The following is a 17,739-nucleotide window of genomic DNA, read 5'->3' on the forward strand; positions in this document are numbered from 1 at the left end:
CTCATAAATAACTTCACTTTAGCAACACTATTTTTGAAACATGCAAATGTAGCATATTTGTAGTTTGCAGTATGTGCAGTGTGAACATTTCCTGGTGACAACTGGGCTGCAAGGAAAGTGTAATATTTGTAAACCAAAAGCAGAATTTTTTTATAGTCATCAGTGGCTTGACTTGGAAGTCAATGAAAATACATCAGGCTGCGTGATCAAACTTCAGTTTAGTTTTAGTGTGAAACAGCTGCAGCTTCGTATCAGGCGTCCCGTCTAAAAGCAGGTATCTGCAGAGAGAAGTACAGACTGTAATCCTTTAAGAGGATCAGGTCTGAGATCCAGGGGGAAGGGATAAAGGACCCACTAACTGTCTATAGTAGCCTGCACATGGCATTTCTGTCATCTTGACAGAGTGAACATGTGTCCATCCGAAATGTGCTGAGCTTTGTGCACTTTTTATGGAGCATAAACAGTGATGGAGGCCGAGGCTGCGTGCGACCGCTGGAGTCATTTTCTACATGTTTCCTGAATATTAGGACGACTGAGAGGAGGAGGAGTTCAGGTAAGCTGCCGTGTGTGAGGGAGGAGTGATCGTCATGTCTTTTGTAATGGTGTTACACTGATCAATGAAGCAGTAATGCAACATGGTTAACTTTTGGGTTAACCCTTTGAAACCAGCAGCGCCACCACTTTTCTTGTGCTGCTTTCAGATGCAAGTATTTAAACCTTTGGACGCTGAGAAAATTGGTACAATTCAAATATATGAGGGAAAAGGCAATGAGTAACTTAGTAAGAAATTAGTAAGAATTTGCAAAAAATTAGTAGATTTAGACTTTTTTTTAAGCTAGGGAAATGTCTAGGAAAGAAGAAAAAAACTCAGAGAAATGATATAATGTTCATAATCATATTTTAAATTATGCTACAGAATTTATCTTATTTTTTTAAAGGAATTTTTCATGTCATTCCCTTTGTATTTTTTTACTTTCTTTCTTTTTTTTACTTATTTACTTTTTTCTTGATTATTTTTGGGTCACTTTTTCTTTTATTTTGAGAGAAATTAAGCCAGTTTGCTCAGTTTTCAACAGGTTAAATCCACTATAGAAACCAGTTTGTTTTAACCAGGTTATATTACTGTTTCAAGGCGTAATGTCGTCAAAAACACCTACAACCTCCTCATGTAACTGATGTACGTTTTGTTGATTTTTTAAAAACATGTTCATATTAAATAAACACAATATTTAAACTGACACAATGAGGACATGTGTCTGTCTCTATGATGGTCAAATCGTGCCCTACAGACAGCCATGCCTGTCCTGGAGGTGATCTGCAGCCTGATTGGCTGGTTCAGTCTCTACCTGCTGTTCTGCTGGACCTTCACCCAGCGGGGACCCGAGTGGAACTGCCGGCTGGTCACGTTGTCCCACGGGGTCCTCATAGTGCTGCTGACAGCGTACGTGCTCTTCATAGACGGACCCTGGCCTTTCACACATGCAGGTCTGTGCTACAAAGTGATATAAAAAACGTTTAAATGACAAAGTAACCTAAAATATGTGACTATTGTTTTAGAAATGTAGAAACAACACGTGACTGTGAGAGTATGTTTGTGTCAGCTTTAATTGTAAATCATTCTGTAAGTGCTTTGAAAAGACAAGAGGAACCACTCAGATCTTCAACTAAAGTAAAAGTAGCGTTATTATGATGTTTCTCTGTTACAAGAAAAAGTCATGCATTCAAAATTTAAGTGTGACGTTCAAAGGTATTTGCATGAATATACAATTAAAGAATTGTAAGTAAAAGCATGGATTATTATGCACATTTCAGAATAATATATATTAAACATGTTTTGTGAGGTCAAAGTGACCTTGATCTTCGACCACCAAATTTTTACCAGTTCATTCTTAAGTCTAAGTGGACGTTAGTGCCAAATTTGAGGAGACTCCCTAAAGGCCTTCTTGAGTCCACAAGAATGAGATGGACTTCAGGTCACGTCGACCTTTGACGATTAAAATCTAATCATCTCATTGCCTAATCCAAGTGGATGTTTTTGCCAAATTTGAAAAAAAAAAAACCCTCACGGTGTTCTTGAGATACCACATTCACAAGAATGAGACTAACAAAGTCATATTGACCTTAACCTTTGACCTATGACTACCAAAATGTATATCAGCTCACTGAGTCAGAGTGGATGTTTGTGCCAAATTTGAGGAAACTCCCTCGAGGCGTTCTTGAGATATCGCATTCACGAGAACGGGTCGGACAAAATATCCTGCCACGAGGAGGCATAATAAAACGACACCATGATAATGACAGTCGTAGATGAACTGTTTTACAACACAACAGGAAGTTTCTTTACAGCACGAGTCTTATTCTTAAAAGCTCACGTATCCTGAATGCGTTCCCATCCGTCCCTCAGGTACAGAGAACACGGAGCTCCAGACCTTCGCCCTGGCCTTTTGCCTCGGCTACTTCTTCTTCGACATGGGCTGGTGTGTGTGCTACCACACCGAGGGTCCCGTCATGCTGGCACACCACGCCGCCAGCATCGTTGGCATCCTGCTCGCTCTGCTCATGGGAGTGTCCGGCTGCGAGACCTGCGGGGTCATCTTCGGCAGCGAGATCACCAACCCGCTGCTGCAGACGCGCTGGTTCCTGAGGCAGCTGGGCCTGTACGACAGCCTGCTGGGCGACGCCGTGGACCTGCTCTTTATCTTACTGTTCGCCACCGTGCGAGTGGGAGTCGGCACGGTGATGTTTTACTGTGAGCTCACGTCTCCAAGGACCACACTCGTCATGAAGCTCGGCGGCGTGGTCATGTACGGACTCGCCTGGGTGTTCATGGTGGACATCGCCAGATTTGGCTACAAGAAAAGTAGAGCCAAGTATAAAAGGTGGCGAGAAAACCACAAGCTGAAAGAAAGCACAGAAAAACTGGAAGGACATTCAGTGAAGAGTGACTGAAGGAAATCATCCGAAAAAGAAAAAATCTTACAAAGCTTGTGTGCTGCCTCTGAGCTTCGACAGATTTAAAGGTGCTGTACAATGTGGTATCAATAAATCAATACTACATATTTGCATTTTATGTGTCATTACCCAAAACTGATGAGACTTGTTGCCACAGAATCTCCTGGATTGCTTTAAGGCACAAAACAGCAACAAGGCAATTTACTTCAGTGATGGAGAAATAGAAGAAACAGCTCAAAACCATTAAGTATATTTCAGTTAAACTTATTTGGGCTTATGAGTCCTAAATCCACGAGCACATTTTAATAAGTAAGTAATCAGAGCAACAGTGAGGATATGTGAGGGATGTATGATGTCCAGCGTGTATCAAAAATTAAAATAAAAAAAAAAAACCAGGGAAATGCCCTGAAGAAATTGCAAAAATTTAAATAATGTTGTAAAAATATTTTATAAAATATATAAAAAAAACTATATAATTAAGATTATTATAAATATATAGTTCTCTGGACATTTTTCCCTTGCTTTTTTTTTATTCTTATTCTACCAATTTCTACCAATTTCTTTAGATTTGCAGGACATTTCATGTTTTTTAAAGAAATGTAACAAATTTGCTCAGTGTTCAAAGTTTGAAATATTTGCAAAGGAGACTGAAGTGTGATGTCGATCTAAGTTTCAAAGGGTTAATCTGCGGCTGAAAATAGTCCCCAACAACAAACGGAGCCCACCAACAGGTTAGAAAATAAACAAACTCCACTTCCCACAAAAGACCAACTAAACATGAAATGACATTTTTTTCTTTCCCTTCATTTTTAACAACAGATCACTTTTCAATCTCCTCGCTGAAAGGAGCTGTTTGTGTTGGCAACAAACATGTTAATAACAGGGTTAATGACAATAAAATAAAAATAGAACATTTTGAATAGAACATTTATAAAACAGACTAATGCTGCGTGGAAACTTTACCCTCTTTTTAAGTAGTTTGTGTTAAAACATTACATGATTGCCTGGTGAAAAAAAAACACACAAAAACCTTCGATATACAGTTGTAATTATACATTATATTCCTTTTAAACAGACCATAACAATCTTTGTGTGACTATATATTCTTTTCAGTTTTTTTATCCATTTAATTTTTTTCATATACTTTCTCCAGAAATCAAAGCCATGATCTGTGCAGTCGTGTGGCGAGAAAATAGTTGAGTCTTTTTCAGTCTAACTATTAAAGTGAAGTGCAGACGTTTGATGAGTGAATATTTGTACCTAAAAGGTGAAACGGGTGTTTCAAGCTCATGATGGCTTTTTTTTTGAGTAGCCTAATGAACCCAGAGAAAAAAAACCTCCTCTAAATACTTAAAGGGAATAAAGATTAAAGTACTGTTAAGTGTTTGTTGAAAAACTGAAAAACAAACAAAAAACAGTGACATATAAACAAATTGAAAATAAACTCTAAAACAAAGTTAGATATAATAAATCCACATGAGCACAAGCTCCTTAAAGCTTGCAGTATCTACTTGATGCATTTTGTGCTCCAGCAAAAACAACCTGCAGTTTCACACTGTGTAAAAGCATTTTTGTAGCTGCAGTTTTCTGCTGTACTACCTGCCAAGTACTCCAGATAAAACAAAGAAGTATTTGCCAAATCTGCACCAATCCTGCACGCTGCCAAACTGCATTTGAACAACACTGATTCTTTAAAACACGAAAAAGTCAAAGAGGTTCTGGTTTGAGCTCAATCTCAGTCTAGTTCACCTTTCTGTAACGTTTTTTTTTTTATGTCACGATGAATTCGGTGAACAGGCAGTGATCTGGATCTTTGTGTGCCATATGATGCCACACTGAAGTGCTTTAGGAAATTTTAAAGTCATCTGCTAAACAGCTTTTTATTTTTATGCTATTTGCTCCGACATTCAAACGACGAAGTCAACCAGTAAACGAACTCTACTGGAACAGTCAAAGAATAAAGTTTTGCAAATTTTGACAATTTTTCATTTGAAACGCATTGCCAGTCTCCAAAATAAGAGACAGTCAGTTCATCAACTTGAAGCCGAAATAAGATATTGCATGCAAAAGTCTCTTATAACTACTGAAAAAAATACCTGACAAATTAGACATTTTGAGAAATATTCTTCTGCTATCTTTCGGAGAGTTAGGCGAGAAGATGTAGACATCGTTAGCCTAGCTTAGCACAAAGACTGGAAGTAAGTATCCATCATCTCCAGCTATAGCACAGGTTGCTGTATGAAAGGTTTAGCGCAGCTGTGGCCAAAGCAAATGCTTAATGGTACCAAACCTGCCTGGTAACAGCGAAACTCCTGGAAACTGCACACAGTCAGCTGTTGTGCGGTCAAAAAATAGTTCCAGCAAGTAAACCTCCAAACACCATAAACTTTAATTTTTAAATTTCTGTTTGTGTTCGGATAAAACAAACAAAGCAGAATGTGTTAACTGGTGAAATTAAGAGGAATATATTAAGGCTCCTCAGTTCCAGCTTTGTGCTAAGCCAAACTAACAACATACACCAAAAAATATTTTGGAGACAGTTGGGGACGATAGGAATGGATGTTACAGAGTCTTTTACAATTTGTGTGAATGTTTTCTAATTAAAACAGTGGTGAGAGTAAATTTTGGCATTTAAAAAGTTGCTTTTCAGTGCTGTTACAAGAAAGGAAGTCTATCTTTAAGCATGTGGCTGAATATGTACAGTAAAAGCTGTCTCTTTTTTCTTATTGCAGACTTTTATATCAAGCTTACAGCAGTGAGTCCTGAAAAAAAAACCTTCCACCTTCTTGATCCTCTGAGGATCAATCATGCCGCAGTCTTCATCGTCTCGTTTAATTTCTTAATGTCTCTTAATCTCTGATGCACACCTGTATGACTTCACACACCTGACTTTGCCCTTTCTTCATCTCATATCTCCAGTGTTTAGATAACTTATGCAGTTGATTATTACTATTATAGCAAAAAGTGGCTGAATTGTCCTCAGGTAATTCCACAGAGTCTCTCCTCAGAAGGATTTTGAGTTTATAGTGAAACATAAATGTCTTCCACTGATTCACACCTGAAGTGGGAGATCAGACACCGAGCCTCCATTATTGGGCGACACCAGTGATGAATAGTCCAAGGTTCATCCAGAGGAAAGTAATCACGGAGTGGCATAAAACTCACACAACCGAGAGAGAAGGAAGTCTTTCATCACTGAATCCCATCTGAAAAATATCAAAAGTGTTTGAGAGTCACTGAAAATGTTCACATTATCGATATGGATTTACTCAGCTGACTGAGAGAAGTGAAAGTCACCGTTATTGTCTTCGGAGTCAGTAGCTGTGTCGCTGTGTGCCCGTCGCAGCTCGTTGTACTTCATCTCCACCTCCTGGAAACAGATCATCACAACAGAACTCACTGTGGTCCACAGACACAGATAAACAATAATTACTCACCGTTTCTCACCTAGAATTTGCCAAGAAAACTTTCTTTTCACGCATGCTTTCAGTCAACGGAGAATCCAACGAAACTGAACATTCTTCGAGGACTGCATTCAACAAAAGCTAAACTCAAAAACATCTGTTTGCAGACTCATGGATCTAATCCTTTGCTCAGGATTTCACTAATTTCACTTAAACATCACAATTTAAAACACATTTCTACAGTCTATCACACCCGAGCAGCGTGCCTGGGCGTGCGTGTGCATTTGAACCCTGCTCAAGCTGAACTCATGCATGTGCCCAGGCACACTCAGGGCATGCTACTTGTAGGCAAAAGTGTTTTAAATAGAAGCGTTTTCAGCAAAAATGCACATGTTTGGGAAGCACTGAGCAAATGATTGGATAAATGAGACTTTGATTATACTGCAGGAGTGTGAGAGTCTGTAAACAGATGTTTTGATATAATTTTGCTGTTGTTAATAGCGATTACCTTAACTTATGACCTTAATTTATCAAGAATTTTCTCCGTCTTGGGACTCTTTGTTCACAATGAAGGCATGCTTTGAAGCTAGCAAAATATGAGTATATATAATATTTACTGGTTTGTACTAACCTATAGGCTCTTTGAGCCCACAGAAACTATTCGCAAACACGGCTGTTTTGGGCTTCCAAGTTCAAAATATTAATCTAATACGTCTCATAAAATAACTGATCATTCTGTACTCCTCTCAGTTATATTCAAGGACTTTTAAAGGACCAAGTTTTAAAAAACGTCTGATTTTCAAAACATTCCAGTTCTTAAATTTCTGAGTTTCAAATTCAAGTCCTTCAAGCACCTCAAGCACCTTTAATGAGCCCTGGCTTCCAAATATTTAACTGTTCTCTATCACCAAAAAAACCCTGCCAAAAATAAAACAAAATTAACCATTTTGGTCATTTTTATATAATGATTTGAAGGATGGTTTGTAACTGTCCGTAACAACACTGAAAACATGCTGTCAGACACGTTTGCAGTACCTTCAGATACTGCAGGTCGGCCTGTAGGAGGCGCAGGTGAGTCATGAGCTGCCTGCTGAGGTTGGGGCCGCCGCCGCCCCCTGCCTGTGAGGAGGAGGACAGCAGTTTGCTCATGTCAATGCCCACGTCACCTCCAACTCCCCCGTCATCATCAGTGCAACTCTCCTCTCCCCCAAAATCTAGCACCACAAAACCACCTGGATGAAGAAGCAGAAAGAGTGAAAGAGTTTAACAATAGATTTTCTTGTTAATTAGAAATCATTAGACCCATTTAAAAGGCATATTCAGCTTTTTGGGAAATACACTTGTCGATTTAATCTTATACCTCTTAAATTGGTCAGCCGGTATAATCTTATTTTAGCACACAGACTTGAAACAGGTGAATATTTAATAATTCACATGTTAAATCATGGATGTTTAATCCGTAAAAAACAGAAATGAAAAAACTAGTTGTTGTTAGCTGTTTCCTGTCTTTTTGCTACGATGAGCTAACAGGCTGCAGCCTGATGTTTAACAAACAGACATGAGCGTGGTATTAATATTCTCATCTAACTCTCTGTGAGAAAGTAGAAAAGCTTAATTTCCAAAATATCAAAGTATTCCTTCAATCCTCCAGTACACCAGGGAAAGATCCACACAGACAACTGTTTTACGTCTTACTTACCGTTGCGTTCAGTCGTCTCAGACAGCTCTGAGGGGAGCGGAGGGTTTTCTTTTTGCGAACTCTCAGACGCTCGGCTCTCAGAGGGCCCCTCTGGGCTCCCCGGCAAAGGGGCACTCAGCTGACGCCCAGGGGCCCCACTCTGTCTGCTCTCCTGTGTCTCCTCTTCTGCCTCTCTGTTTATCATGTGGTTGAACAGAGCCTGCTTCAGCATCGCCACTAGGACAGAAAAAAATGTCCTGATGTAAATGTCATCTCATTATCTCTTATGCTCTAAAACCTGCACAGAAAAAGCAAATCTACATACCACCAGAGGTTCAGGAGAAAATAGTTTTTATAATTTGAGTGAACTGACCCTTTCACAGTGGTGGACAGTAACGCAGTACATTTACTTTACCTGAGTATTATTTTTCTGGAGATATATTACTTTGACTCCACTACATTCCTTTGAGCGCTCTCATTACACGTTACATTTGCTTTGACGTCAGCGGATGATTTCTTTTCCTTTTCTATGCAACGCAAAAGTTCATAAACTGCAGTCACATAAAGAGCGCAGCCATGGCCACATCTCAAGTCCATGTTTTTAAAGTTTTTGAGATGATGAATGATTCATATCAATTTAAATGTTAGCTCTATTTGTTGCACAAAAACTTAATCACAGCCTACAAGAGTTCGCCATCTAACCTGAGAAAGCAGGTCAAGGTATTATTTTTCTTCTTCAGAAAATGAAAATCACAATGATGGTCTTTTTTGTTAATTTGTTTCTAAGGGCATTTCTACAAGTTCAACAAGTCAGAGCAGCGTCAGTGGTGTGTTTTACAGTCATTAGGTTCTGTTGTGATAAAAACGTACTTTCTTAAAAGCAAGTACTCCAAAACTCAAGTAATAATTTGACTTATATTGGAGTATTATTTGACTAACGTGTCTATACTTTGACTCAAGTAACAGAGTTGTGTACTTTGTCCACCGCTGCCCTTTAACATGTAACTTACATGTCCTGAGAGCTTCTTCGCCTTTGGAGGAGGGTGTCCTGAATGCATCGTGTTCTTGGTTTTCAACAGTGATGCCCTGATGAAACTCTTCCCGCAGGAAGGGAAGTCCATCTGCCAGCTGCCCGTCCAGGAAAGCCTCTAGCTCTGCTTCATCCACCTCTTCATCCTCCTCCTCTTCATCCCGTCTGTCTGCCCCGACCAGCTCCTCTTCCTCATCTTCTGATTTCATGCCATCAAACGGATTGAGACTCTGTGGCACTTGAATGTCTGGAGAAGAGGTGGCGTCTTTATCTGGATGCATTGAGATTTGGATTTAGAGAGTGAAAGTGCATAATTCAATTCAACTGTAGTTTTTTAATCTAATGTTTAATCTAATGTTAAAATACCAAATATGCAATGTAAAACGAATGAGTGTTCATGTCAAAAATTCTGCAGAGGAAACTGATGGAAATAAAGTTACTTTGTGTTGATGTTAAAAGCTCTTGATGGACAATGTTTATTTTAATATTCTATTCATTCACTTTTCACTGATGCACTATTTAGTCTACAGAGTTTGTCAGAATCAGATTTTTAGTTTAGCATTCAAATTAGCATCAGTGATTGGTGCATAACAAGAAACATAGTAATAGCAAATAAAAAGAGAATGTTTTTGCGCACTGTTTTTTCAGTTGAGATGCTTTAGTTGCATCTGGTAAATGTTAAACAGTAACCGTGAAAGTAAAAATGTTGTCAATTACACCTACAGTACCTGAAGAATGGATGTTTCCACCTGATGTGCCGTCAGGATCTTTATTCGCCTTAGGCATCCCACTTTTGATGATCTCAATAGCGTCCCGCTCAGCACTGAGAAAAAAAACAACTTACATTAGGAACAATAAAAAAAACGCCAATATCAGTGATTTAAATGGCTGCAGTTGGTGGACTCACTCAGACTGAGCTGGAGGTCGGTCTCTGCTGTGAGGTTTGGCCTTCATGGCGTCAGCACACTGTGTGATCAGACACTGCCACCTGGATGAACAGAGGAGGCGCAGCAGCAGGATGACACACAGGAAACAGGTAACACGTAGTTTATTTGTGGTGCGAGACTTACGCTCTCTGATCGGACACCGTCTGAGCCATCAGCTCGTAGATCTGAGCCCCGTTTTCAGACATAGACAGCACGAAGAAAGACTTGTTGTCTGATAAGGACAACAGTGCAGCAATGGTTACATGACCGTTACACATTCATACATAATACTTAGTATAAACTTTATACAGAGGAATTAATCAACACAAACTAAGAAAGGCAGTAAGAAAGCAGAAGACTAATGGTCAAAATACACGGGACACCGCAGCAGACCATGAACACTATCATCAGCTGAAGCTGCTATACTGACTGCGAATATTGTGCTTGCCAGCGCAGGCAGCGAGCTACTCAACATTTGTTTTACACAGCAGGACTATTTATTTTTCTGTGGGCCTTAACATGGCAAAAAAATAAATAGGACAATGTCAAAAACGAGTACAATCTGTTTAAAAATAATAAAAATGAATATCTCATTGTACCAGAGGAAATGTGAAGCAGCAGAGCGACCTTGTTAAAATAGATGAATTCAATCCAATTCAGTTCAATTGAATATTTGTCCCAGAGAGCAATTTGTGTTGCAGCAAGTGTAAAATATAGGAAAAACAAATAAAAGCACAAACAATATCACACAGAAACACACAACAACAGACATTGATCTGTACACAGCGTGAGTTGCACCTATGCACATTCAAGATCCACCGGAGCAGATTAATAAGTGTCCACCATAACTCCATAGGGCGTATACTAACTTAGTGAGCATTAAATATGATAACAACTTCTAATAACATAACCATTTTCAGTGTAATATACATTAATGGGTCATGATAGTCATTTTAATGCAAATGCTGCAATATAGTTTACAAGTACAATATGTACTGTTACTGTCACCCTATTATTATCATCAACATCGTCATCATCAGTATTACAAGTACAATGTGTACTTGTAATATTGATGATCAATGCATCCTGACGCAGACCCTGTCCTGTGTATTTCAGCTGTAAGGCTTCATTCACACTAATTCGTTTTGCTCACATGAGCACAACCAAAAACATTTTGGAATGAACGTAGTTCTTACCAGTTGCTACTGGACGAACCAGGACAGTGTTGAGTTTGATGACGGGGCTGAAGATGTGCTTGTTGTCAGCGGCCGTGGCTGGATTCTTGCCGTGGAATTTGAGGACTAGACGCTCGTCCTGTTTCTGCAGTAAAACCAGGATGTCCTCCAGGAGGATCGTGTACAGCTCTGAAAAACAACACTTTTTTATACTGGCTGTTTTTGAATGTTATTCTCATATACTGGTGTGTGTGTGTGTGTGTGTGTGTGTGTGTGTGTGTGTGTGTGTGTGTGTGTGTGTGTGTGTGTGTGTGTGTGTGTGTGTCCAGGAAAGAGGTCCCTCATGCACCATCTTCCTCTTGGTCAGGTCAAGACTCTGCAGGACAAGAATCAACTTTTAATAAAAAAACAAGACAAACATCTTCATAAACAACCTCAACATCCCCCAGGGACTACATATCAATGCAGAGTGGAAATAAAAAGGGACTATAATGATTCAGACATAGATTTACAACTTTTGGGAAATTTGATGCACCTCGGAAAGACTTCATGTTGACCTCATCATCTTTACATTCAGGGAATCAGGGATGAAAACCAGTGTCTTACCCTCAGCTCCAGGATCATTGGGTTTTCACTCTGTTTGAGTGACGAGAGGTCTAACCTTCTCTGATACTCCTCCAGCCTCTGATGAGAAACAACACAAATCACCAAACCTTGAGCAGAAACTTAAATATTGCTTTAACACTATCCATAATATATTTTGCATTTTTCTAATATGTGCACCTGTTTGTTTTCAGCCTCTTTGACAGCCTGGTTGACATGGTTGAGGATCTTTTTGCAACATTCCCCGGCTCTCTTCACCTTTTCCCGCTCCTCGCCATCCTCTGTGGGAAGATAAACATACACAAAAGCTTCTTAATGCACAACCAAATCTGTGGTTTATCATCCACTCTATTAACAATATCATGCATTAAAAAGGCCTGCAGTTGTTACCTGTGTACTTGGCGATATTGTCCAGCAGGAGCGGGTACTTGGTGACTCTCTGCATTTCTACAGGAATGATGTCTTTAAGCTGCAGCCTGCGACAAAGACGGTTGCTCTCAGCTTCCTGAAAGAAAGGCAAAAAGGAGTAACAAGAAGGGCTGATATCCAAAAATAGATAGCATGTGATACAATAAACAGATGAAACATTTAATTAGGGCCTGTTTTTTTTAAACAGTTCCAAAAATACAGTCAAAACACCTCTCACCTGGTATCAGACTCATTTGATGTGCTGCAGCTATAAAACTACTAAAATGAATTTAAAAAAGCATCTACACACTTAATAATAAAGTAGGCTTTCAACATAAATCTGTTAATGCCTTGAAGACGGTCTCTGACTGAAAGTCTGCTTTATGATTAAATTAATCTCGAAATTTGAACGAATATAGCTAAAGAAGGTAGAGTCTTCCTTTTGGGTAAAATACATATTTACAGTACAAAAGTACATTAAATCTACATGTCACTTTTGCTCCTCAGTGTCTCTCTTTTCTCACAGCTCATCATTTGCTTTTTGTTTGAAATATTATGTATTTCTTATCACAAATGAATCCTGTATGTTTACTACATTCTGCTGCTGCTGACCTGCATAAATAAAGTGAACCGCTGGTCTTTCTTCTTCCTGCTCTTGATGAGCTCCAGTGCAGACGGCTGGTTGCTACAGAAAGTTCCCACCGCTCTTATTATCTTCTCTTCCTCCTCCCCGCTGAACTGGAATCAGAATAAAAACACACAGTTCACATTTACAACAGTATTTACTGCTGCTGACGCTTTTACCCAGAGCCACTTAAATGCATGCAGCTGTACAAATATCAATTATTATATCATCTTAAATGTCCTGAGTAGATGATGTATATGATGAACATTTCAACCCAAATACAACCTTTAGGTTCAACATCACTCAGTAAGAACAAACCCCAGTATGATGATGTAGCTCGATAAATTCTGACAGACAACTGCAAAAAACACAGTGTGTACAAATATACAATCATGTATTATCATTACTATTAATATTATTTTCTCAGCTCTATTTCAGACTATAAACCTCCAATGAAAATGTTTTGTACTAAACTGCAGTTCCTAATAAATCCTATTGTAATTAACCTTCCATCCTTTATTGCAGCTACCTTTCCATTATACAGGTGTGCCAACATTGCACTTCACCCTGTGCAGAAGCTTTTAATCTGAAACTGGTCTTACCCACGCCAGGAGATCATCTGCGATCTGACCGATCACCGACGTCTCACTCCTCTTCCTGATTGCTGTCATTTGTTCTGTTACAGAAACTGTGGAGCAAATAAATAAAATAAAATAAATGTTTTACAAATCAAATCTATGATTTGATCCCTCTGTGGCATGCAGGGTAGTAGAGTGTGTGAATGACGTTACTATGCAGCTGAATGATTTCCTCCAGATTCGTGAAGATGTGCTTGATGTCCTCTGGTGGGAGAATACCGTCTCTGTTCAATCTCTGGTAGAAAACAGAGTCCAGCACCTTCAGCATCCGCAGATGAGCTCGCTCAGTGTAGAACAGCTCTGAGGGACAGAGGATATACTGTATATTTATATTTCATTATTTTTACGTCACACTGTGAAGTCTGTGAGATGTCGGTGACTCACCATTGATGACTTCCTGCCTTTTGATCTCCTGTGGCGTTAAGCTCGCCAAGACGCCTTGGCTGACCAGGCTCTGCCAGGTCAGAGGGTCCTCCTCACACTCCACCTCGCCTCCCTGGTCGTCTTCACTCTGGATGTCGGCTGAATTCACCGCACACTGCACCTCCATCCTAAAAAAGAAAATGGTTTCGTCTTGTTGCACATCTTTGGTCTGGATTGGTTTTAACCTGCCCTCTTGCATCCCTCAAGGTGGAGTGGGACTATTAAGAGAAAATCTAAACCCTGTAAATACCTGAAAGTCTCCTGGTCTTCCTCGTGTAACTGCTCCAGGTTGGAGGGGCTGAAGTCAAACTGAGTGCTGGTTGGACTACAGACGCCATCCTGGTGGTCACCAGACTGCAGGCCCTCGCCCGGTCTGGGCTGGATGCAGAATGGAGACAAATCTGTGAAGAGTGAGTATAAATGATGCTCACACAAGTCCACACAAATATTAATGTATATCCAGTTTTAGTGCTTTAAAACGCATATTTTGTCTGGGAACATTTTTTAAAATCTTGTGCCAAATCCCTGAATGAGGTGAGGAAGAATAAAAAGTATCTTACTGGAGTCGGAGTCTTGTCCGCTGGTATCTGACGCCTGACCAGTGGGCGAGCTGAGTGTCGGGGAGGTGGTGGTGGAGGGCAAAGACTGTGTGCCTGCGTCTGATCCCTCACTGAGCTGATTTCCACGGCTCCGTCCAGAGTTTGCGGCGGAGGAGTCACACTGCTCAGGGATGCTGATGGCAGGCTGAGAGAGCTGCTTTGGTGAGCGCTGCTTGTTCAGCTCTACGGCCTTACCAACTGCAAACAAACACGTGTACAAAACATGAAAAAAACATGGGAATACAAACATCAAAATCCACAACACAAACAGCATTAATGTACACAGTCACATATACACAAATACACCAGTTTACTACCTTTAGTAAAATGCACAGATTTTTTTTTAAATTATTTTTGGCTTTTTGCCTTTATTCAATAGGACAGGTGCAGCATGAAATGGGGAGAGAGAAGGGATGACGTGCAGCAAGGGGCCGTGGGTGGGAATCGCACCTGCGGCAGCTGTGGCAAGGACATAGCCTTTGCTCATGGGGCACCAGGTGAGCTACTGAGTCCCCCATAGAATTGTTTTTGTGTGCTTGTGTAATGGTTTTTATTGTTTTGGAATAAGGATCTGTAAATTTTCAGTTTCAATTATTTTCTCCTCACCTGATGTGGAGTCCACTCTGCTTAGACGCCGAGGCGGGCCGAGGATGCTGGGAAACCGAGGTTTTTTCACTTTCTCCTCTCCCTCCTTCTCAGGCTTGATACTCTTCTGTTTGTTTAAAATAACAAATATTTTTACCTTTTAACTATATATACTTGAAGGCAATTATTGTAAGACCATAAAAAGCATGTGTGATAATGCTTTAATGTGTATCTGTGGGCATGGAACCAACAAAGCATATCTCTGCATGTTTCTGAAAGATGGATCGCACCTTAATTTTGGGCAGGAAGTTGATGCGCGCTCGTTTATGTTCAAGGCCACGGGGCTCCTTCGCTTTCACTCCAAGGTGCTTCATATAGGTGAGGATTACATACTGCATTGTTTGGCTGCAAAAAGACAGGACACACAGTTAAGAAAAAAAGCAGATTGCTATTTACTGTATGGCAGTATGTCCCTATTATACAGTTACTAATAATCCTAATTCTTCAACTACAACTGGTAATAATAATAATAATGGAAGAATTTGGAATGATTACTATCCTCACTATCATTTAATATAACACACATAACATCCTGCATACATGAGACTCAAACTTTTGTCATACTGTCATTTTCTGAGGCATTCGCCTGCGATTTTTTGCAAATTAGAATAAAATCTAGGCACTGGAAGGACTGATTCATACAAAATTATTTATAGAATTAGCTCAAAAGTCAAATACTGGAACAGAAACTTCTTCAAAAATAAATGACATAGACTTTCTTGCTGCTGATTGATGATATAAAAAACTCCCTTCTCTTACCACTTCTCCTCCTCTGTGGGCTGTGACGTCAACCTACAGCAGACAATTTAGGGTTAGCACGCACACAAACACACACACACACACACACACACACACACACACACACACACACAAACACACACGATCATACAAGGAAAATATGAGTGGAATATACAGGAGCATGTGAATCTGTGTTTGTGTTTGTGTCTCAGAGACTCACAGGATATCCTCTATCTTGGAGAGGATGTGTTCAGCACAGGAGCATTCCTTCTCCAGGGCCTGTTGGTCTTTTCCCCCTTCTGAGTCCAGCTTGGACAATTCGTCTTCGGCCAGAGTCAGGCCCATGCTGCGCTTCTGTCTGCACATAAATTAGCATAAACACACAAATAACATCATTCATGGGGCCACCTTACAGAGATATTACCAGATTTCTGCAAAGGTATGCAAGGTCATTTGTACAGATTGCAATGTTGCGATTGCAACAATTAACGCACACCCAAACAATCCCCATGAATTCGGAGACTGACTTTTACCTAAAGTCCTCCAGGTTCTTGTGCAGGTCTGGTAGGAGTGTGTCCTGTAAGACCTGAGTGTACTGTTTGCAGAGCTCCTCTGGGATTAACTCCAGCCTCCGCTTCTCTGTGCAGAGACACACACACACCAAGAAATATTAACTTTTTAAGCATCATTAAAAATATAATATTTTCATGGCATTTTAAGTCAGTTTATTTAAAAAAAAAATCTGCACTACATTTTAGTCTTTCTATCCCTTACCCAATTCAGCTGCAACTGCCTCTGGCACTGGTACTTTAAGATTCTAGAAAAGACAATAACATATTTAATAAGTCAGAAATGTTGTCGAAAGAAAAAAGAAATTGACTGAAGAAGAAAAAACAAGAGAACAACTTACTGCTGCTCGATCCATAAAGAGAGAGTGGAATTCCATGAAGAAGCGTCTGCTTTCTTTGGAGCTGGTTTGCTTGTGCATGTCAGCGTAGAGATAACAGAGCTAACAGAGGGAAGAAGACAGAGCTCTATAATACTGTCAATGTTCCTCATCTCATATAGGTCCGTGTATCATCTTAGCATTCAATTATTCCATTTAATCTGGTAGACAAAAAAAAAAAGTCATAATTCTGTTCTTTTCAGGTTTTGTGGGTTTTTCTGTTTAACCGTTATTTTTGTACAGTTTCTTTGCTGTGTGCATGTGAAGTCTGATCTGCAGCCTGCTCTTACCTCGTGGGAGCATGCAGATTCAAAGAAAAAGTTTGTAAAACATATTTTATTTTTTTCATTTTAAATAACTGAAAAAAAATGCTGGAAAAGTAAATCAGAGATGATAAGCAGCTCAACAGTGATACCATGCATGTAATTCACTAAAATATGCTGGCCTATTACATCATAGCCTTTAAGGCTTTAGGACACTGACATTATGATAGGTTTAATAAATCATATCTATAGTAAATATAAGTGTCTCTTATGTGAGATTAAAAACCATGCCTTCCCAGGACTGTCGTCGCTGACTCCTGTCTCACCTCTCTACCTAACTGACTCGACACCGACTGTATCTATAGAAGTATGTGATATTTGTGTTTTTCATATTAGTAAAAACCCACAGGATGCTGTCAGATAAATAGCGTGGGTGTTATCATATCTCAGCCTGAATGTGTGTGTGTTTGCATGTATACCAAAGGAGCAGGGTCAAACTGTGAGACAACATGATGGAGGAAGACTGCGAGGTGAGCTGGCCGAGATTTCAGCGAGTCTATACTCTGGAAACAGCTACACAGTCCATTAATCTGACAGAGAGAGAGAGAGAGAGAAAGAGAGAGAAAGATCAATATGACAAACTGCTCCTGAAACTCCACAGTCTGAATTTAATGAAACATGGAGCC

General features: G+C 39.8%; 2 protein-coding genes across 2 annotated transcripts in view; one reads left to right on the plus strand and one right to left on the minus strand.

Annotated features, from left to right (window-relative positions):
* Positions 1-1,295: 1,295 nt before the first annotated feature.
* Positions 1,296-3,362, plus strand: LOC121952951 (TLC domain-containing protein 5-like). Its single transcript, XM_042499837.1, has 2 exons — positions 1,296-1,485; positions 2,405-3,362. The coding sequence occupies exons 1-2, from the start codon at positions 1,296-1,298 to the stop codon at positions 2,947-2,949; spliced, it is 735 nt and encodes a 244-aa protein (XP_042355771.1). The 3' UTR covers positions 2,950-3,362.
* A 362-nt stretch (positions 3,363-3,724) lies between these two features.
* LOC121952238 (rho guanine nucleotide exchange factor 12-like) overlaps positions 3,725-17,739 on the minus strand; it is a 36,821-nt gene continuing 22,806 nt past the window's right edge. The window contains exons 12-38 of the mRNA XM_042498785.1: positions 17,533-17,643; positions 16,755-16,853; positions 16,619-16,661; positions 16,378-16,483; positions 16,065-16,202; positions 15,866-15,898; positions 15,337-15,451; positions 15,068-15,173; positions 14,423-14,659; positions 14,113-14,263; positions 13,824-13,990; positions 13,593-13,739; positions 13,404-13,489; positions 12,789-12,914; positions 12,159-12,273; positions 11,949-12,049; positions 11,772-11,849; positions 11,491-11,541; positions 11,187-11,379; positions 10,135-10,222; positions 9,972-10,052; positions 9,793-9,887; positions 9,045-9,335; positions 8,056-8,271; positions 7,392-7,588; positions 6,250-6,322; positions 3,725-6,158 (exon numbers count right to left, since the gene is read on the minus strand). Coding sequence (XP_042354719.1) covers positions 6,145-6,158; positions 6,250-6,322; positions 7,392-7,588; positions 8,056-8,271; positions 9,045-9,335; positions 9,793-9,887; positions 9,972-10,052; positions 10,135-10,222; positions 11,187-11,379; positions 11,491-11,541; positions 11,772-11,849; positions 11,949-12,049; positions 12,159-12,273; positions 12,789-12,914; positions 13,404-13,489; positions 13,593-13,739; positions 13,824-13,990; positions 14,113-14,263; positions 14,423-14,659; positions 15,068-15,173; positions 15,337-15,451; positions 15,866-15,898; positions 16,065-16,202; positions 16,378-16,483; positions 16,619-16,661; positions 16,755-16,853; positions 17,533-17,643 — 3,258 coding nt within the window. The 3' untranslated portion in view covers positions 3,725-6,144. The remainder of the gene's footprint in view (positions 6,159-6,249; positions 6,323-7,391; positions 7,589-8,055; positions 8,272-9,044; positions 9,336-9,792; positions 9,888-9,971; positions 10,053-10,134; positions 10,223-11,186; positions 11,380-11,490; positions 11,542-11,771; positions 11,850-11,948; positions 12,050-12,158; positions 12,274-12,788; positions 12,915-13,403; positions 13,490-13,592; positions 13,740-13,823; positions 13,991-14,112; positions 14,264-14,422; positions 14,660-15,067; positions 15,174-15,336; positions 15,452-15,865; positions 15,899-16,064; positions 16,203-16,377; positions 16,484-16,618; positions 16,662-16,754; positions 16,854-17,532; positions 17,644-17,739) is intronic.

This window comes from Plectropomus leopardus, chromosome 13, assembly GCF_008729295.1.
Source record: "Plectropomus leopardus isolate mb chromosome 13, YSFRI_Pleo_2.0, whole genome shotgun sequence".
Lineage (NCBI taxonomy): Eukaryota > Metazoa > Chordata > Actinopteri > Perciformes > Serranidae > Plectropomus > Plectropomus leopardus.